This window comes from Tursiops truncatus, chromosome 10 (genome assembly GCF_011762595.2).
Source record: "Tursiops truncatus isolate mTurTru1 chromosome 10, mTurTru1.mat.Y, whole genome shotgun sequence".
NCBI lineage: Eukaryota > Metazoa > Chordata > Mammalia > Artiodactyla > Delphinidae > Tursiops > Tursiops truncatus.
In genome coordinates this window covers 67919646-67940619 of record NC_047043.1, presented here as the reverse complement: position 1 = coordinate 67940619, position 20974 = coordinate 67919646, and the positions used below count along the sequence as shown (strand labels likewise).

The 20974-nt window shown below is 53.2% G+C and overlaps 1 protein-coding gene and 1 non-coding gene across 2 annotated transcripts in view; one reads left to right on the top strand and one right to left on the bottom strand.

Moving 5' to 3' along the window:
- Positions 1–337: 337 nt before the first annotated feature.
- CACNA1D (calcium voltage-gated channel subunit alpha1 D) overlaps positions 338–20974 on the bottom strand; it is a 292715-nt gene continuing 272078 nt past the window's right edge. Inside the window, exons 31-37 of the mRNA XM_073787812.1 lie at positions 12867–12983; positions 11789–12156; positions 9737–9886; positions 8219–8388; positions 5344–5465; positions 3121–3441; positions 338–2647 (exon numbers count right to left, since the gene is read on the bottom strand). Of these exons, the coding sequence (XP_073643913.1) occupies positions 2354–2647; positions 3121–3441; positions 5344–5465; positions 8219–8388; positions 9737–9886; positions 11789–12156; positions 12867–12983 (1542 nt within the window). The 3' untranslated portion in view covers positions 338–2353. The remainder of the gene's footprint in view (positions 2648–3120; positions 3442–5343; positions 5466–8218; positions 8389–9736; positions 9887–11788; positions 12157–12866; positions 12984–20974) is intronic.
- On the top strand, positions 4419–4491 carry TRNAW-CCA (transfer RNA tryptophan (anticodon CCA)). Its single transcript has one exon. It is a non-coding gene; the product is annotated as a tRNA-Trp (tRNA).

The window sequence follows — 20974 nt, the reverse complement described above, 5'->3', positions numbered from 1 at the left end:
CTTTTTAGGGAGTGGGAGGGGAACTAAAAAGGAGAGACATTTAATCTTAAAAGATTCCTGAAAGAAAAAAACCATGCCCTACAACTTCAAAGTTTTCTTCCAGAGAAAAATTTAATGTTAGATGAGCAGTCGAAGCAGGCTTAATGCAGACAGATATTAGGAGTGGTGCAGCCTGTAAAAATGCCAGTTAAGTGCCGACTAGAAAAGATCACCGACTATACCAGAAAACTCAGTCCTGTTATGGCAGTTTTGGACTGATGATGGTAAGCCAGGCCACACGGTAAGAAAGACCAATGCTCGGTGGAGAGACACAGAGTCTGAGATGACGGTGATAGTGGGTTAGCCCTTTAGGAGAAACAGTGCTCTCTGCGGCTGGACTTACGTTACCATCGGCATGAGGATAAGGAAAAAGGAGAAGGTGCCAAGAGGATGAGAAAAACATCTACATAATTGCAGAAGTGCCCTCACAGAGCACCTGCCCCCCCGAAGCTCTCACTGGCCAACACCAGCTCTTTGCGAGGAGGGCTCCCAAGTACAATAAAATTATTAACACAGTTTTATTCTGAAGATCATTTTGCATTTTAATAAAAAAGAATTTACGTCAGGAAATAGTCATTTACAAACCTTGAAGTGTTTTTGCCTGGATCTGGAGTAAGAATGTCTTAAGAAGAGGTTTGTAAGGTCTTCATAACAAAGTGTTATTTACAAAAAAAAAAAAAAAAAATTAACAGATTACGTAATATTTAAAAACTTTGAACCCAAAATCGCTACCAGTCTTTTTGACGGCAGGGAATCCCTGCCAAGGTAACTTGACAAAGTCGGCATAATTCTGTGAACAGAAAAGGAAGCCTTGATGGGTCTAATGATCCAAACGTGGGTTTTCATCGAGAAGTACAATTGGAGTGTGAGTGCGTTCTAATGAAAACGTCAGCCCTCATTCAGTTGCATATAAAAGCCCTCAAAGAGAACACACAGTACAGCAATGTTTCTTAAAAAGGCAACAATACGATTTGTACAGAGCCCGACGTCTAGTCCTATAGATCATCCTTTGCCCCCTCTGTCCCCAGCACTCCTTATTTCTTCCCTAAGACAAGCAGCCTTACCAGTCCCCAGGGGACAACAGCAGAAGGACTTCATTCACCTGTGCGATTATTTCTGCGCCGGAAATGTCCTGTGGGGGCAGCTGAGAAAACCACAACTATGAATGCCACCGGGTCAGAGTAACCAGCTCGACCTAGGCTGCAGTGTGCTCATCGGAGAGTTACTAAAGCAAAACAAAAGACAGCTGCAACCCATGGTGGATCAGAAGGTGCAACATCAAATCATAGAACCCCTGCCCCAAAAAAGACTGCAAATAGTCATCTGGTACCTCTTGTGTAAAGACAGATTTATAGTGACTCAAAATAGTTTAGAAAAATCTCTGTAGTGCCAAGTTCTTTTGAACTTAAAATTTTACCCCCAAAAGATTTCCACTGGATAGATGAGAATTGGCTCTATTTCTTCTACTTCTGTATAGCCCGAGTAAAAATACTGATAGTTTCCAGATTTGAGTGGGGAACTACAATTATTAGGACCCGTGGATATTGCTGCATTTCAAATACGGTACAATAATTACAAAATATAGACCATCTCTTTACAAATACAAATTATAGTATATTACAAGTCATATACAGTAAATCTAGAATTTTTAAACAAACTAGCGTATCTAAGTTTACCTGGTTGCGAGTGCATTATTATTCCAGTTTACAGTTGCCCTTTGCCTGACAGTCAGAAACCAACCGTCAGAGTGATGCTCTCTCCTGTAAACTGGCGTCACGTCACAGAAAACCCCGTTTACAGGGTCCCGTTCCCCTCTCAGGATGACGGCTGGTAGGTAGGTCCTGACTTACACACTGTATTTCAGAAGAGCCGAACAGGAATCAGGAAGCAGTGTGTTTTGGGGGGAAAAGGTTTAAAAATGGATACGCTGGGCCCAGTGAACGTCTGATATGCTAGACCGATGGCTGAGGTAATGACATAGGTAAGGTGATCGTCATCACCTTTAAACCTTCCCCTCATGCCCGCGGGTGGCGGGCCAGCGCTCTGGACAAGCGGGCAGGGCTTGTCCGCCCTCCTCGCTGGTCCTCTCCAGGAGGGCTGGACCTGCCCTTGCCCACAGCTGGGGCTGAGTGTGTGGGTGCAGCTGTCCCCTACCAGATTTATGGCTTCCTTGAGGCATGACATCACTTGTACGAAAGTCTAAATTGAATAGGGACTCCACACTGGTGCCTATATTTTCCTAACTACGAGGCACTTTTCCCCTGGCCCTCGGCGCCCCACCTGAGGCCAGAGCCAGTCGGCCGCTCCCTGGGGGCTACAGGGTGGTGATGCAAATCATTTCATCCGCCAGGTCCTCCTCATCCCTCCCGAGGTCTGGCTCCTCGTCGCTGTAGCCGGGCCCGAAGTCCTGGAGCTCGTAGTCCTGCCGGCGTGAGACGGGCCCCACGTCCCCGTTGGCCCGGGGATGCATGTTCCCGTTCAGCAGGTTGCTGGCTGCACTCTCCATCTCGTCGATGGTTAGGTCACAGGCATCGGCGATTTCGTGTTTTGTCGCTGACACAAATTTTGGGTCCCTCGCATACCGTCCTAAGCCTTCGGATATCAGAACCTGTACAGGAAAGAGGATCAGTGGCACGAATGCAAAAGGACAGAAAAAGCACCTCAAGCAGTGACTGTATGATGTGCTCTGGGGACTCGGCCAATCATGTCTGCTAGCCCCCATACGTGGTAACTAAGAGGGAAGGTGAATGGCTTGGAAGATCTGAAGGACCTCAAACACTGCACGTGGCCCAACAAGAGTGCAACCCACCGGGGACAGATGTCTCAGCGTAAGCTAGTCGAATTTGCAGGAACAGCGCACACAGTCCTAGGTACAGCTAGCTGATGAAACCCGCAGGGGTGCTGTTTTTATATTCATGCTTTAAGTACCATCCTGGCTGCTAAGAAGTGGGCGGTGTCCAGGTTCAGAAGCCAGGCATCCGGGCTCCGGAGCCCACCTGCCCTCAGAACCACCACCCGTTGCTGTTGTGCGCGGTTCTCCCCAGTTCCGCCCTCCCATGCAGACTCCGTGGCCACACTCACCGCCTCCACCAAGCTGTCTGCGCTCCTCTGCTTGTCGCTGTTTTTGTTGTGGAAGCTGCTGGGGACAGTCAGGCTGGCTGGTGTGAACGTCCGATAGGAGACGCCGGGCTCGTCCGTGTACCACGAGCTGCGGTGCAGGGACGGTAGGCTGCCGTTGACCTGGTCCGGGGCCTCCGACCGCTCGACCTGGATCAGTGGGGTGTAGCACGGCGTCCAGTCCCTGTACGACGGGGTCGCTGGCGGGGTGGCCCACGACCTGGTGGAGTGGCTCGGCGAGTACTTCTGGGCTTTACTGGAATCTAGGCCGGCGACTGCCATGATCTGAGGAGAAAGAGGAAGTGGGGAGACCAGAGGTCCTCAGAGGTCCCGGCCTCGGGCCCCCTCAGAACAGACCAGGCTGGGGCTTCCCGGGTGGCGCAGTGGTTGAGAGTCCGCCTGCCGACGCAGGGGACACGGACGGGTTCGTGCCCCGGTCCAGGAGGATCCCACATGCCGCAGAGCGGCTGGGCCCGTGAGCCGTGGCCGCTGAGCCTGCGCGTCCGGAGCCTGTGCTCCGCAACGGGAGAGGCCACAACAGCGAGAGGCCCGCGTACCGCAAAAACAAAACAACAACAACAAAAAACAGACCAGGCTGGAGGCGCTATTTTACAGGGGCTTCAGAAGGACACAGCACACTGAGTAATTCAATGAATTGGCCGTAAAAACTTGGCTTTCTAGCAGACCATGTTTTCTTTTCCCCCACATGCATATTTCCTGTGACTCTTCCCAGGTAGGAATCAGTTGTTGGTGAAACAGCTTAGAAGCATGAAGAAACAGGGAAGACGCACAAGCTGTGGGGTATGAACATGCCACCCGGTTCACTCCGGGTTTGAATAGGGAAGTGCATTCAGGGCAAGCTGACTGTGCCCAGCGCTCGTAGGGAAACAGGCTGGTTCTCTTTAGGGCAACTCATCCCGCGGCCAGCACTCTGCTCAGAAGCACCAGGTAGGCACAAGCCTGCTTCTTCCACCTCCAGAGACGCCATGGCAGGTCTGCCCTGGCATCCCACTCTGCAGAGGGGGACGGTGAGGCTGGGTTTATGAACAGCACAGGCCTGTGGCCAAGTCGGAAGCCAGGACCGCCTGGGGGAGGCAGGGCGGGGCAGCAGGGGACAGGGCACTGTCACGCACAAGCCCACGAAGACCTCCATGCCTACTCGGTGTGTGGCATGTGATGGCCAGGGCCTTCCAGAGGTTTGTCCTCCGTCCACGACAAAGCAGCACACAAAACTTAACATAAAAAATGGAAGGCAGCAGACTTCGTTGGTGGTCCAGTGGTTAAGACTCTGCGTTCCAAACGCAGGGGGCCCGGGTTCGATCCCTGGTCAGGGAACTAGATCCCGCCTGCCGCAACTAAGATCCTGCATGCTGCAACTATGACCCAGCACAGCCAAATAAATAGATAATTTTTTTAAAAAAAGGAAGACAGAAAGGCAAAAGGTTGGCAGACCTGAACAGAGACTCTGAAATGGATCCTCAGGGTAAGAAGCATACCATACCGTGTGTGCTCCCACCTGACCCAGACACACACACACGCATGCACGCACGCACGCACGCACACACACACACACACACACGAACAGCAGCTCTGATGTGCTCTTTTCAGGAAGACAAAGTACCATATCCTTGTCCTGGAGGCAAAGCCCCACAGGCCCTCCAGTCCCTGGGCACCCTCCTGTCCGGCCGCCCTGACGGGCCGGTCTCCCTGGACTACACCCCCCTTGCAGGCAGGTCGGAGGCTCACACACCCTCGTGACCCCAGGGCCTGGCCCCCAGAGGGCTCCGTAAATGACGGGACAAGCTCTCAGAGCCAAGGGCAGCACCGATCGTTCAGGGTCAGTAAAGCCGCTGCCACTCCCTGCAGTGTGGCTTGTCCCAGGCCCTGCCTTCAGTGCCGAGGACGGGTGTGTGCAGCTAGGCTGAGAGCCCGGCTCTGGAAGCTGGCAGCCTGGGACTCAAATGCCAGCTCGGCCGCTCAGCTCCTGTGTGAGCTCAGGGATGTCACCTTCCCTCTGTGATGCTTGCTCGTCCGTAGGACAGGGTTCATGATAGTTTCTATTTGGCAAGGTGGCCACAGGACTGAACCAGAGTGTTTGTGAAGGGTCCCCCTTCCCTCCAGGGCTGGCAGCCAAGGGGGACAGCGTGCCCATCGGCCCTGGGGGCTGGGCCAGGTGTGCCGGCTCACCTGTTGCTGCATCAGGTGCAGAGGCAGGGCCGTGCGGTGGGGGAAGGCGGGGGATGGCAGGAACTCCTCCTGGCTGCTGTGCCGGCGCAGGCACTCGAAGTTGAAGGAGGATCTCCGGGGGGCTGAGAAGTTAAAGCACACCGTGCAGCTGTGAAACCGGCAGTCAGGGCCCCGGGGCTCTGGGGTCAGGGCAGCCCCCTGGACATTCAGCAGGGGGCCCAGGAGGAAGCAAGCAAGGCACCCAAGAAAAAGCATTGGGCACCGGGGTGGGGGGCGGGGGGCGGTGTCTCAGAACTTTGGGAGGGAGGAAGAAGCAGCCCGACTAAGGGATGTTTTCAAAAGAGCAAGTCAATTTCTCCTCCCTGCCACACCTGATCTCAGGGGGAGCAGCTAGAAGCAGCCAGAGGCAGCCACAGGGTGGCTGTTCTGACCCTAGGCCCCTGTCCCTGCACGTGGTGGGGACACAGCATTCCGGGTCGAGTACACAACGTCATTCTAGAATCCCAGAGACGCTTGCTGACTGCCCCGTTCTCACCTTCCAGACATCCTGAGTGTCTCTGGGGGCTGGAGCATCCTGCCGGTGCTCCTGTGTTATGTTTACAATTCTGTTTGCTACCTGCCCTAATAGCTCAACCAGGTAATAAGCAGATCCTTTTGTGGGGAAAGACCCAGCTTCCCTAGCCCTGAAGACAGAACAAACAAGAAAGGATACCTTGAACTTTAAAAAATGCGGTTGGCTGCCCTGTTAACAGCCACTTTGAATAGAGGCTTATAAACAGGTCGAGTGATGACAAGATGACCCAGAACTTGTGGCTTCACGGGGCACCAGGCCCGGGAGATCAGTCTGAGTTCTGGGCCCTGAGCACAGGCCAGAGGCCTCCCCAGGACACCTCCCCTCAGGCGCTGCCGCCCTGGAGCTGCCTCGGCAGCCTTACGGGTGGCCTGCGAGGCAGCGCTGGGTCACCTCAACAGTCCTTTCTTGAACTCTGCTTTCTAAGCTCACGGGGCATTTCTTATGCCCCGCAACACTCCACACTCCCCTAATTCCTGCACTGGAAAACTGCAGGGACCTGCGTGGGGAGGCCCCCGGCATCCTGGGACTGCACACGAAGCCGCAGAGCCCGTTCTCTGGGGTCCAGGCTCCAAAAGCACACGGAGACCAGACCGAGCCCTTGCCGGCCACTGCCCACCAGGGAGGGACCAGACAGACGACGAGCCCTGTTTCGCGGGCCCGACGCACACCGTGGGGCCTGCTGGGCCTCCTCGTCCAGTTGCCAACATGGGACACAGGCACCTGCCATCCGCATCAGACAGCCTTCCCTCCACGCGCCACGCGGGACCGAACTTAAGTGTTCTAAGAGGAGGACGGGCCTCCCTGGTCAGCACCACCTCTCGGACCCTCCTAGGGTCAGATGGTGGTGCCAGAGGATGGAGCCAGGAAAGGAAAACTACCCCTGCTGTCATTCAGGTAGCACCTTTCAGTTTTGAAAGTGGATCCTCTCTTTTGCTCTGCACCACCGTCTCTAATGGGGGAAGTAATCCCGCTGTGGCTGAGAACACAGGGGCTCCGTGGTCTCCCTGCCTGAGGTCTGAATGGATGGGCAGCAAAGCAAATAAGATGCGTTTAATTTATTCACCCTTAAAAATAAAGAGGGCAGCCACTCTTGCCCGCTCAGGGTCCTTGATTCACAGAGGCGGTGCCCACGAATGGTGATTATCATGGCCACCAAAGGGAGAAAGGGGGGTCACAGGAGGGCAGTGGAACTCACAGGGCCAGGGGCCTCTGTCCAGCCTCGCCTGCATGTGCGTCACCTGGTACTGATGGACCCCTGAGCTGCTCTCTTTAGCAGCTTCTGTTTGGGGCTGTGAAATTAAATATTAACCATGGAAATGGGTCTGATTACACTTCCCAGCAGGGCTATGACAGCTGGAGAGAGATAGGACCTGGGCACCACCCAACTGCACTTGTTACTGTGCACTAGATGGCAGACTCAGAGCCGCTGTGTCTTGGTTATTTTTGGTTACTGATTAGAGTCCCACCCCAAAATATGCCTCATTCTTCAGAAACGCCAGAAGTGGACATTCTTTAACCAGCATCAAAATGTCCACGTGTCCAAAATCAAACTACCCAGCCAGGAACTGGCAGGGGCCACTGCTCTGTTTCCTTCCCCAGCTCAAGTTCCTCACTGGGGGTGACCCAGATCTCCTGGTGGCACCATTGATGCCAGCTGCCCACGAAAACCAGGTCAGGGAGCAGCCAGCCCCTGCCCCTTCTCTGCAGGACGGGATTCCTTGGCCCCAGGATGAGGAGCCTACCCTAGAGGTCACCACCAAGGCCACAACCTACCATGAGCAGGGAGCACTGGCAGACCAAGGCAAAGGTGGGGGAGAGGAGGAAGGATGGATACCAGGAACCCCCAGGTGCTCCTCAGAGGCGTGGGCCTTGGGCAGAGGCCTGGGCTCAAGTCCACTCTGTGCGTGGGCCCATCCTCCGCCCTCTAAGGGGTCACGGCCCCATCTAGGGAGCGGGCTTAACACTACCATGGTGCATGTCTCGCCTACCTGTCAGGGCAGATCCCAAGCTCAAAGGCAGTGATGAGGCGCACAGAAATCCCTCATCAGGTGCAACATACCGTGCAACTGTGGGGCCTCACACTGTCTCTGTCTGTTCTCAGCAGGAAGCGCTTTAAGCCCTACCACGTGGCACACAGATGAGAAAGAAAGCCAACAGCATCTCCAACTAGGGGGCTGGTCTCGAGGACTGGAGGCCCCCACCATGGCAGGACCACGTCCGTCACCACCCCCGGGCTGGGGCAGGGGGAGAGGCACACTGGTCTCTGTGAGCCTTGCTCCCAAACAAAAAATCTGGCCTCACATGTTGGGGTGGGAGGGAGCAGGCGTCTCCTTGGAGACCTCCGGGAATCATAGCAAACAGGTGAGTCGTCATCCTCCGAGAAGCTTTGGGGGTGATGGTAGCCTCGAGGCCGCTCGAAGTCCAAGCTGCTGCCTGGGTATCGGGTATAGTAGCCACAGCTGTAGCTCTGCCTGGTGATCGAAAAGGCCAGAAGAGAGAGCAAGGGACACATGAGAGCCTAATTAACAAGCCCACGTCACAGTCCTCTCCCCACCGCCTTGGACACAGGAGAACAAGGCAGCCCTCAGCTCCACGGAAAATTCTAGTTGGAGGGCAAGGGCTGCCACAGGAAGGTTCAGGACGGCAGACCTGCGATGAGTGAGGTGCTGGTGTTTTCCCTCCCTGGGGCAGCCTCAGGCCCCGGTCAGGTGTGGACTGCCGATGCCCTGCAAGCTTGACTATCCCCTGCTCGCTTCTTCCCGAGGGTCTGCCCTCGGCCAGGTGCTGAGCGGGGCGCCTGGGACACGGAGATGCATGAAGCGTGGTCAGGGAGCTTAGCAAATACCTCATGCCCATGGAATTCTAACGCAGGCTGGCGAAGGTGGGCGCTGAGAGAGAGGGGCTCAGGGTGGGGCCCCGTGGGTTCTCGGGGCAGGGGTGGGGGCGGCATTTCAATTCCAGTCAGAGGAGGAGCAGGCCCTTGAAGGGAAGGTGGGATTAGCTGAGCACAGGTGGGGAAAGGGCATCCAAGGGGTGGTCGTGGTGTGAGCAAAGGCCCTGAAGACGGAAAGTCGGAATGCAGCTGGCTCAGAACCAGTGGCTGCAAATCAGGCTTCCAGGGAGGCCTGCGGAAGGCCGTGGCGCAGAGCGGCGTGAGGGAGGCCCGGCTGCGGCTGGCCTGAAGGACGAGGCTGACGTTTAACAACATCTCAGACGCCAGAAGTGACCTCACCACAGAACCACGTCCACTTCAATGGGCCACCGGTCCCAGTGGGATGCAGGTTACAGAGAAGAGGGTGGGAGGTGGCCTTTGTCCCCTTGCACTGCCTGCTACCTGTCCTAAAGCAAAGTGTCCGCTTTAACCTCATACCTGCCTTCTTCAGGACAGGAGCCTAGAGAGGTGCCACTCTGACCTGTTGTCCCCTCACCTCTAGGAGAGGCCTCCTGATGGGAGTGCTGTCCATTAAGACCGACCAAGCTCTGGGCTGGCGAGCCGCTACACGGCGAGAACCCCCAGCCCAGAGCGCTCAGCGTTCAGCAAAGGCTCTCATTTCTAGGGCCTACACTAAAGCCTCACGGGTGGGCCCCTGGTGGAAATAAGTCAACAGGCCTGAAAAAACAGCCTCCACTCTGCCTCTCTCCAGTCCTACTTCTCCTGCCCTGACTTCTCCTGTGGCCTGGAGGCTGTGCTCCCACTTTGCTTCCCAGGACAGTCCCAAGGGCAGCAGCAGGTGGCCCGTGGCTTCGTGGGCAGGCGCAGCCCCAGGGCCAGGAGACAGCAAGGCCTCCTCAGGTCGTCCCGAGCCACAGAGCCCTCACCTGCTCCCGGTGGGCGAGCTGTCGTCCTCGTAGCACTCCTCACTGCTGAAGTACTCCTGTTCCCCCAAGCAGCAGGGGTCCCTGAAGTAGCCGTGTATCTCTGGGTCTTCCCGGCAAATAGTTGGGAACTGCTCGTCTCCTGAGTCAGCCCTGCAGTTGGGAGAGAGGGCCTGAGCGGCTGGGCGGGCGGCAGACCGCTCCTCCGGCGGTGCCTCGGCGGTGGCCACGGCAGCCCTGCCCGAGGCGCTCTGGCGTCTCCCTGGGTGCTCCTGCCTCAAGTGGGGCTGGATCGTTAATGCCTCTGGCAACGGTGCTGTGTGCGTGTGTCTACGTGTGTGCGCACGCACGTACCAGGAAGGGGTTTCTCCCTCAGTGCCTTGATGATGCTAGTGCCACACCACTACCCCCAGAGGCCTGAGAACCAAAAGAGTAGATGTAGTTTGGGAGTAGAGCAAGAAAATGGACCTAGAGACCTGCGGTGATGGGCTCCCAGGCCACCTGCTCGGATCCCTGGGCCTCCTTACCCCGGCCCAAGGTGCCCTCAGAGCCTGGAGCATCTGACCCAGGAAAGGTGACAGGATTTTTGAGTACAGGGTCCCAGGGGAGGGAGACTCTCCCGGACAACGTCCACCACGTTTTCAAAGACAGCCCTGCCCCAGGACTGTCGTGATGTCTCCCTGGAACCCAGATGTCCTGGCCTCGGCCCTCAGGGAAGCCGGCCAGGCTCTGTGGCATCACTGCTCTCCAAACAGAGGACTGTGCTTCCTCCAAGCTCTTCACTCTCTCCCACCCTCCTCCAGCTCAAGTAACTTCTAACTTGAGATCATTAAACCAGGACATCTGTCCTCCCTGTCCCCAACACCATGACCGTCCCACCCACAGTCCAACTGGGTTCAACAAACAGGGAGCAGGGTATACTGCCCGTGGGTAGGGGGCTGCCCAGGAGACAAAGGAGAAGGCCTGGCTCCTGGACTTCAGGAGGTGGGGGGTCACGCTTTTACAAAGCCTCCACAAGAGGCCTGACCCCGGACAGCAGCACGACTGCCCAGCTCCACAGGCCAGGGGCTCTCCCAGCACCACACTGAGGCCTGCGGGGCTATAGCTGTGGGCGCGCCGCATGTGAACTTAGGTCCTTGGGTGGTTAACACAGTCTGTGCAGATATGGATCTGAAAGCTCTGCGTCCACAGCCCTGGGCTGTAACGCCCTGCACTAGGCTAGCTGGCTCCCTGGCCTTTCTCATCTCTCAGCACTCAGAGGGGCCATCTGGTCCCACTTAGAACACACAGTATTTAACACATAAATACAGGCAATGAGCACATACCTAATGTAAGTTTCATAATAGCGCGTTCTATCCAGGAAAGGCATAACACGGGAGGGAGGGAGAAGATAAAAGTTAAATATTTCTAGCAAAATTTAAAAAGCAAATATATCAAGCTACTCCCTAGAGCAGGGGTCGGCAAACTATGGTTCATGGGCTGAATACAGGCCGTCACCTGTTTTTGCATGGCCCACAAGCTACAAAGAGTTTTTATTCTTTTAAAGAACTGAAGCAAAATCAAAGGAAGAAAAATATTTCATCGCACGTGAGCGCATGAAGTTCACATTTCAGTGTCCACAAATAAAGGTTTATCGGGACACAGCTGCACCTGTACGCTTACATATGATTTATGGCTGGCCTCTTGCTACGATAACAGAGGTGACTAGCTACAACAGAGACTGTATGAGGCTCCAACCCGAAAATATTTACTCTCAGGCCCTTTACAGGAAAAGTCTGCCAGTCCCGAATTATGTGGTACAGTCGGGGAAGATAGAGTTTGCAGCTGCTCCTGTGTTAAGGGGCATCGTGTAGAGCAGGATGCAGGGTGGCAGGTGGCCCTTTATCCTTTGGGTTCATCACATGGCCAGTTCCAGAAGAAGCTGTGACCTGGAGGCACTCACGGGTCCTAACACCAATGCCCGCAGGGAGCCTCCCACCTGTGCCAGAGATGGGAGAAAAAACCTGCCTTGGGCTGACACTACATTACCAAGTGCAAACACATCTTAAACGTTACCTTTTAATACTGCACCTTCTTTGAGGCTCACGGCCATGCTTGTGGAAGGAATGATGCCCATTTTCAGACACATGCTCAAGGTTCCCAATGCTGGGCCGTTTTCCAGGGGCAGCTTTGGACATATTGGCATTATTGAGATTGGCATTTGTTGAGCTGGGAACTTGCTTTCCTATGGAATTATGGTTATGATGGTTATGACACACCGAATTTCCTGCTGGAGGAAACAGCGGTTTCTCAGTATCACTTGCAGGTGGAATTGAAGGCCTTTGGACATGCAGGGGACGGTGGGTGGTATTGGTCTGCTGAAGGGAATCTCTCCTATCACTATTAACATGATTGACATGGTTTCCAAGCAGGGCACCATTTCTCTGCAAAATAATGGGAGACAACACCAGGTAATTTAACAAATATTTGATGCAGGCTAGCTATGTTAGGTAATTTCTTTTCTACATGAAAAACAAATTCTAGGTAAGCTCCATAGAATCCCTGTGAAACAGTCTGAGTGTCTCAGTGACCAGGGTGACTGTGTGTGCCAGCCGGTCCCCCTGAAATGAGGAAGGTTACCGATTCCTGAGCTGGGGAGCAAGCGCTCGGCTGTCATTCAAGTGCACTCTTCCGGTTGCTCCAAGGTGAGCTGACTTTCGCCCAGCAGGGCTGTCGGCAGCCCCAGTGGCCGAGGTTGGGCGGCAGGCAGGTCTCTGGGCCGGGGGCTGGGAAGTGGAGGGCCCGCTGGCAGATCAAAGAGCCGGCCCGGGGAAGGAGGGGTGGGGAGGGCCAGCGGCTGCTAGGAGGACCCAGGATGCTCATCCACGCCGGCCAGTGGTCGTGACCGAGCTCCTCCGAAGTGGCCAGTGTGGGGCAGAGGAGCAAGCTCTGGGAAGGAGCAGGCCTGGCCCTAGGAGGGGTGCTGCTGAACGGGGAGGGTCTGCAGGGGGGAGGGCACGGTCCACAAGCCCCTCTAGGCCCTGGGGCTGGTGTGCATCCTCCAGGCTCTTTGGCAGATCGTTAACTGCCCCAACTGGACTCCTGCCCCGCTATTTCCAAGTGGCCAGTGTGTAGCTAGGCGTGGAATAATTACTTTGAACACATCTTCTTCTTCTTCGCCTTTTGTTTCCTCCGGCTCGTCATCTTGCAAATCACATGAGATAGCACGCCGGATTTCTGGCCCAATGTCGTGCAGTGTCCTTAATCCCGCCTAGATCAATGAAAATGGCAAAACAGGTTAGACAACACGGGTGGCCTGGGCCCAGCCTGGGTCCTGGCTTTGCTCCTGCCTGATTCAGTTGTGGGAGGGGAAGGTTTCTCCAAAGGACAGTCCAGGGAACTGACCACTTGTTTGAATGTAACTGATGGTGTCCCTGCAGCCTCAGGGATGGAGGGTGTGGTCAGGAGTTCAAGATGGTCCTGGGCTGGGATGCTTGAGGCCAGTGACCACCTTTTCAAGCACCCCCACTCGCAGGGAACAGCGCTTGCTTACTAGTACTAGGGTCTGCCATGGCCAAGAGCCCAGGCCCATGTCTAAATGACTGTCTACAGAAGGATGGCCCGCAGAGCGCCATCTCCCGGAGCCTCGGACGGGGCGAGGAGCACGGCGCGGCTGTTTTACAGGGAGGGTGGCAAGCGCTCGCTGGCTGTGTCCAGGATGAGAAGCCTAGTGCAGGTGCCAGAGGGCCAGCAGACCAGGCAGCCAACTGGGCCACTGGTTCTGCTTCAAAGCCATGGGAACGAGGGCAGGACACAACACACTGCAGCCACCAGCACATTCAGGACCAGAACGCGATGGACAGACACGCACAGACCTGGGCTGCCGTGCAGGGCCAGGCTCCATGGCCATCTGTTGGCACCTGGGCCTGCAGCCTGTGCTCAGGTGGAGAACTCGCCAATGGTTGGGTCATCCTCTTGAAGACCACAACACACTGAAAGGGGCTCCAGCCTCTGGAGGCGGCGCCAGACCTGCCAGGTGACCCCTTAGGCCCCTCACGGACGTTCTGCATTTCCCCGAGGCCCTCACGGCCGGCCTTCCTCACCCTGGGCCCCGGGTTCCAGTGGGACAGGGCCTGGGAGAAGCCCTCCCATTGTACTTAAATTTCTCTAGGGAAATATTCGAGATGCTTATGGACTACCTATGGGGGAGGGGTGGTTGCTGGCTCTGAGAAAATTATGTTTTGACCAACAATTTGAAGAAAAATGGCACGCTAATAGGGAGAGTACAGTTACTCTATCCTTGGACACAAAAAGACTGGCATCGGAAAGAGGCATTCCCTCCCTGTCCCCGGTCTAAGGTCACCCGTCCTGTACCCGGGTGGTACCCCCTCACCTGCCGGCCGTCTGTCTGCACCTCAGTAGCCACTAAAGGTGTGGAGAACATCTGAGGCCCTGGCTGTGCGGGTCTCCACCCGCAGCTAACACCCCCCAGTGTGAGGGGGGGGACCGCTTCCCTGTCCTTCCTCCACAAGCCCCGGCAGCGGGTGGTACAGGGCACAGACAAAGCGTGATGACCACGTTTGAGACACGCCGGGCAGTGGAGGGGGTGGGGGGGAGGGGAGGAGGGGAGGGTGGCCCCCATCTTGCCAGATCCGGCAGGACCGAGCCCACGAGTGTGGGAACGCTCAGACCGGTCTTCTGCAGTCCTATGGAACCGCCCAAGAGGCTCTCGTGAAAATGGCTTCGTTCGTAACAGCCCTCAGCCTGCGAGAGGATCCTTTTAAAGGTCGCACACCAGGCTGCGTCTGGTTTGAACCATTCTTTGCATACAGGAGCCCCAGACCTTTCCATTTTATGAACCGTGGGGGTGAACGAGCTGCCTGGCGTCAAAGCCTTAAGGTTCCCGGCTAAGAAGGCTGTGGTCTCGCAGGGGAAGGACACACGTGTCCCAGGGCCAAAGCCAGAACAGTTTGTGGTGTGGGCAGTGAGGCTGCCTCTCACTCACCTGTCCCTCTGATCACAGGCAGCAGACACACGCACTCAGACGTGCACACACGTACAGCTACAAGCACACACATGTACACGTGCGCACACACACACACACGCTCACTCTTTTCCTCTCTCAGGACCCCGCTTCCGGCACATCTGAGCCTGGGAAATCATCTGTCTTAGAGGCAGACCCACACCATTCTCAGGGAAACATCAGGAAGGCAACTCTAATGCCAAGTGGATGAAAAGCTCTTGCACAGCAGAGCTGCAGGCCTGGGCAGCAAGGTTGAGCCCAGTCGTACTGAACAGCCTGCAATTCATCCAGGCAGTGTTCTGTAGGGCACAGTTATCAAGGGAAGATAAACGAAGCCAGAGTTTCACCATCTGATTTTGGATCACTGGAAAGAAAGAGCTGTTACATATCTGAGGCTCCCAAGCAAGAGACCAGGTTTGAGACACCTGCTTCCGTTGCCACAAAACACACACAGGTGACAGTGCACCGAGTCAGCATCCCCAGGTAAATTATGTACCTTAATCCACGTCCCAAGGCAGCGTGGGCCAGGAAAACTGTTTAAATAACAACAGATAATCCTGTTCACTGTCATTCAACTGACTGGACTAGGTCTGATTAGAAGAAATAGAAAACTATTTATTTGGATAATTTTTAACATCATCCTCTGTTGACGGGTTGACATTTCACTGAAATACACATATGACATAATTGCATAATAAAACCAAAAACTGTCTCCAGCATGTCTTCAATGATACACAAGATTAGGAGAGAGCAGTGAACAAACACACAGGACAGAGAATTTGTTTGCAACATAAATCATGGAGGAAATTGAGAGGTGGCCCAAGAGGCCATGTCCAAAGACAAATAAGGACAACATATTTATTAAAGAGACATCAAAGGAGGAGAGAAAGCATCACTCTTCCCAGACAGGAGAGCAGAGGCTCAGAAATCATGATTATATTTTGCTTTGCTCCACGCAGGAACACACCTCCTAAGAGTCAGAGACTGACTGGACTCTTTCACAGGGGATCCGAGGAAGGACAGACGGGGAGGGAGGGGGGAGGTACTATGGGGAGTAGGGGTGTCTGCCAGGGTTGGGAATGAGGGAAACAGATGTTCCCAAACTTGAATTGAAACAAAGCTTAAGCACAGCACCCTGAATTTATTACATATCACAAAACATGGTAATGAAAAATTTTCTAGCACACACATATCAAGCTAAAAGGTAGCTTAGCCTGCTCCAAAAATTCCATAGGCACAAGTTCCAATTCCCAAAGTGCAGAAATCTATCTTAAACCCTTGAAAAAATGACTTTTTTTCCACAGCCCTTAAAAAAAAAAAAAAAGAACATTTTTTTCTGGAAATAAACACTTTACAATCAGTAAAATTATCTATTCTTTCATATGTCATATCTGTGTCTACCCCTATCAGCAAAATACTATTTTAATTTGAAATGTGGTCATTAGCATTTAAACCAACACAATTAAAGCCATATAAAGTCATTCCATTAACATCACAGTAGAATTATGGTTTTGAATAAACACAGAATTTCTATAAAATATAAACATTATCGATTTGTTTTAAGATGTCCAATCATATAAAATATTAGACAGAATCAAGCCTAGTTTCTGGTTGATTTTTAAATGCTAGATGTTCTCATAAATATTTTTGTTAAAAAAAGAAATGTTGGCGCTTTGCCTGTAGACCGCTGCTTTAAATTTTAGACACCATTTAATTGGAATTTTATAGATATTTACTCTAGTGAATGATTAAGTCACCAAAAAAAAAAAAAAAAACCCAAACTATAAAATCTCTGTAAATATTTCTGAAGCAATAGCATAAATGTATGATATTTTAACCTCAAGTAGGAACATTCATTTACCTTCCTTTCTCTTGCCCACTTTCAGGGTTAAGTTTTTCCTACCTGGTGCATCTGAAATGCTTTCACTGCCTGTCTCCCTAAGCTAGCGCCATCACTCACACCGGTCGTCTGCCAGCTCTCAGCACGTAGAAACGCCCCGGAACCCCTCCTGAACCTACACTGTAACAGTGCAGATAAGAGATGTGAGTCTCCAGTCGGGACTGGGCCAGGCCATCCATCTTCGGGTATGAGTGCCAGGCTTTCAGGCTCCAGCCAAAGAGCAGAGCCGGGTCTCTATCACAGGCAGGTCTCCCGCAGCCAAGGCTGGCCCTGCTCGGTCATCTCGTTAAAGGCGAGTTCTGGTTAACCCTTTAGCAGGCTTCTGCCCCTACCCAATTAGAAGGGATCATTTTAGACTAGCTCCCTCGGCACAAAGAACTGGAGATTAAATTCTCACAGCATACACCTGTTTATCTATAAGCCATTCCACCTCCCCTGCATCCCCACATGCACACGCATCACACACAGGCACACCCCTTCTTTTGTCATTGTTCTCCACCAGGGAAGATGTGATGGTGTGGCCTCTGCGTCCGTTATGAACAGTCCTCGAGTTATATATAAACATAAAGAGCTAGAATTACGAGGAAGGCACGCCCCCCGTGAGTCACGCACAGTGATTCCCACCCTCCCTGCAAAGTCAGCTGTAACATTACCATATAAGTTACCCTGGGGGTGGCACTCCGCTGTGTACATGGAGTTTGTTACCTTCCTTTTGAAAGATAAAGGGAAGTTTAAAAAAATTACCTAAAGTGATCTATGACATTTCCCTGCGACTTAAAAAAAATTATCTAAAGCAATCTGTGACATTTCTTCTGATCTGACAAAGCCAACTGTTTTAGTTCCACCTTAATTCTTGGTTGTAGTTTTAACACCAGCATTGGAGAAATGCTTGCCAGTTTCCTGATAACAGAGAGAGTTTTACTTAAAATGTGGGCTTAGCAGAAGTCACAAATCGAGACCTATTCTGCTAGCATCTTTGTCACTGCAACGTAACATACTTTATCCCACTACATCTTGGGAGGGCGGGCCGGGGAGGGGAGAGCCAAGATGATTCCCATTTGGTTAAGTGACCTGCCCACACGAGTGATGGCTCAGCTAGGGATCGCGACGCGCAGTTCTGCTGTTCCAATGACACCATGCCGCCCCACCTTTTGGGGTCTACGGGGAAGAGTGCCAGGATCCAGTTCCCACCATGCGCTCACTCATGACTGCGACCCCACATGACTGTGGCTGTCACTCAGTCAAGGTGGAGCTTCTTACAACTAACTCAGCAGCACTCTTGTATCACGGCAATGACAGAGATCACCAGGTATCGCAAAAACTGGTCCTACACTCAGCGCATATCCTTGTCTCCGCCGTGCCACTCTCAGGAGCTGAGATCCTTACAGACACTTCTCTCTCACACACGAATTCACACCACCATTCCTCCAGATCAGCACAGGCAGTGAGACATGGCATGTGCGGTACAACTCTCAGCCTGAACGCGGGCTGGACGCTGGGGGCCCAGGCAGCTCCATGTATAGGTGAGTGGGCTGGGATTGGGGACGGGCCTGGGAGTTAGGGGACAGTTCAAGGTAGGGGCAGGAGATTGGAAAAAGGCTCCAGCACCCTTTTCCTTTAGGGGGGGATATGGGATCAATCCCCCAGAGCAGCAGTTCTCAAAGTGTGGCCCAAGGACCCTGGGGCCCTCTGAGACACCTTAAAGGGTCCAAGAGGTCATTGTGTTTTGCATAATAAGACAAGGATGCTCTCGGCCTTGTACGCTCTCATCCTCTCCTGAGAGCACAGTGGGGTTTTTCAAAGGCTGCATAAACCTTGGGGATCTCATCTCTCCGGCAACTTTGTGCTTGCATATTCTGCGTTTTAAAAATCTCTGCTTTAATTCCTAATGTAGTAAATATTGATACATAAGGGTCCTCGATAATTCTTAAGAGCATAAAAGGTTCCTGAGACCAAAAAGTTGTAGAACTTGATGATAACCTGCCCTCAGACAGGCAACACCATCTTTTCCTGGAGCTGGGCTATTCCCCCATCCAGGATTCCTGTGATCTCCCCCGACCTTTCTCTACTTTGGGAAGAAACATCCTTCTCGTGGCTTCTCTGAGTTAGCCTTTGGCATGGGTTGCCTTCACTGTGCCTTAGAACGATGTGCCCTCCCATTACCCCCAATAGCCACCTCTCTCAGGGCTACGGTGTGCCAGGGAGAACTAATTCGTGCAGGTACCTACCCAGCCAAGGAACCACGAGTGTTCGCAAGCTCCTGCCAGTGGATAACCAAATCGTGATACGTTTGGGCTAAAGAGGGCTCCTAGGTGGGTGTTAGTCAATAGCATGCCACAGTAATTAAGACCTTTTGCGATGACATCATGTAACTTCCCTTATTTTCAGTAATTCTATCGTCTCAGAGACTTTAGAAAATAATAATTACTATTCTTAGAGAGGAGTGATCTCCTGCCTTTAAGAGGAGAGAATCCAGTACCCAATAATCCTGTGGATCAACCGAATTTTTAATTAGGTCACACCATAGAGTAAGCTATTGAAGAAGATCCTGAGGCCCGATCCTACATCTGTGTCCCTGCGATGGATCCTGGCCTGCATTGTGTCTTCCATCCAGGAGCTTCAGAGTTTAGCACCATGGATTCTGGTGTTGGGCACCGAGTTTGCTGAGTCTGTCAATCTGACCTATTAAACATGACTTGTCTCTTACAACTTTTCTACGTTTAAAGCTATACTCTTCTTTGAAGGTCTTAGGGAAAAGGACAGAGGTATCTGCAGTTTGACTGTGAACCAGGTTCCAGGGAAGCCTCGTTTCCCTTTCGAGCGAGGCGGGAGGTGGCCCCGACAACTTCTGGCTGTCCTTCACCAACTGATCTCAGCCACCAGCCACCACCAGGGCCGTCACTCAGCACACAGCCAGGCCCACGCGGGGCAAGATTCTCACGTTCCATTTAGACCGTTCCGTAAATCCCACCTAGAAAGTTACTGCTTTCCAGTTTCTACGTATGTGGAAGGACTGTGCAGAAAGGCATGTGGAGACACCAGCCACGTGGATTGCTTAGAGCTGCTCTGCTGAGGCTCTGGTGTATAGAGACTTAGATCTAGAAGACAGATGGCCACTGTGGGCCTCTGAGATGGGGTGACACAGACAGGGGGCGGGGGCGAGCACAAACACTCCCTTTAGTATTTAATAAACGACATCAGAGTCGGTCAGGGACAGGGGGATCGTTTGTGATGGTGGATAAACTCCTTACCTGTGCCCACAGAGCTGACCAGCTTCTTTTTCAGGGATGATACACCACATACTTAATAACTGGTTTATCCCGGGCACTACCCAGTCAGAGCAGAGGTGGGCCTTCAGACCAGAATAGGCTCCCAGAGGTCCCTGCTACCCCAGGCATTCGCCCTTTAGTTACTGAATCACAGAGGGGTTTGGTGCAGGGCTGGGATGTTAGCAGGGGGTGAGGAGACTCAAGGTGCTGGGGGCCACAGCTGTCAACTAGCAGGTACAGCTGTGCTTCGACATTTTCACAGGGGTCGCCCCCATGCCCACGTCACCACCCATGGTGCTGTGTGAAGAGGTCAACCCTGTTCTCTGGCCCCACGGACTCTGCTGTGAGAATGCAGAAAACCCACCACGAGCTCCTAGACTTAAGACAGTCTGCACACACAGGAACCAAACTGGGGGCCAGGCCTGTTTCCCAAGTGGAACAAAGGTCACAGCACAGAAGACATCACTGGAGCAGACCTCCAGGCTGGGAGGGACCCTCTCAGTCATGCACAGGACGGGCCTGGGGGACTTCTGCTAGCACCACTCTTCCCACTGGCTACACGGCTCCCCCACCCTGCCTGGCTGAGGATGAGAACAGCCAGGAGCTGGGCTTCCCCACATCCTGGGCCTCTCCACGCCCTGCACACACGCACACATGCACGTAGCCTCCAGTCTGCACAGACCAGGGCTTGTAACCCTTCTCTTCTCTAGACATTTCAGGAACTTCAAGGTTTTGCACTCAACTTTGCACTAACCCTCTGGGTATCTTGGGCTCAGCATCAGGTGTACTGACTCCTCAACTACTGCCTGGAAACAGCTGAGAATTTCAGAGGGGACCCCTCCCCCCGCCCCTCGAAGCAGCTTCTTGTGCAAAAGCATCTACTTTTTGTAAGATGTGAGAAAACAACCTGAAGAGTTCCTGCTGTTTACATCTTTATGCATTTCCTAGAAATCTCAAAAAGGGGAGAGTTCTCTTTCTCGATGGATCACTACAGGACAGAGAAGAGGTCAAAGAAAAACAAGAATTTCTTAAAGTTCTGGTAGTAAACAGGCATATGATATTATTATTGT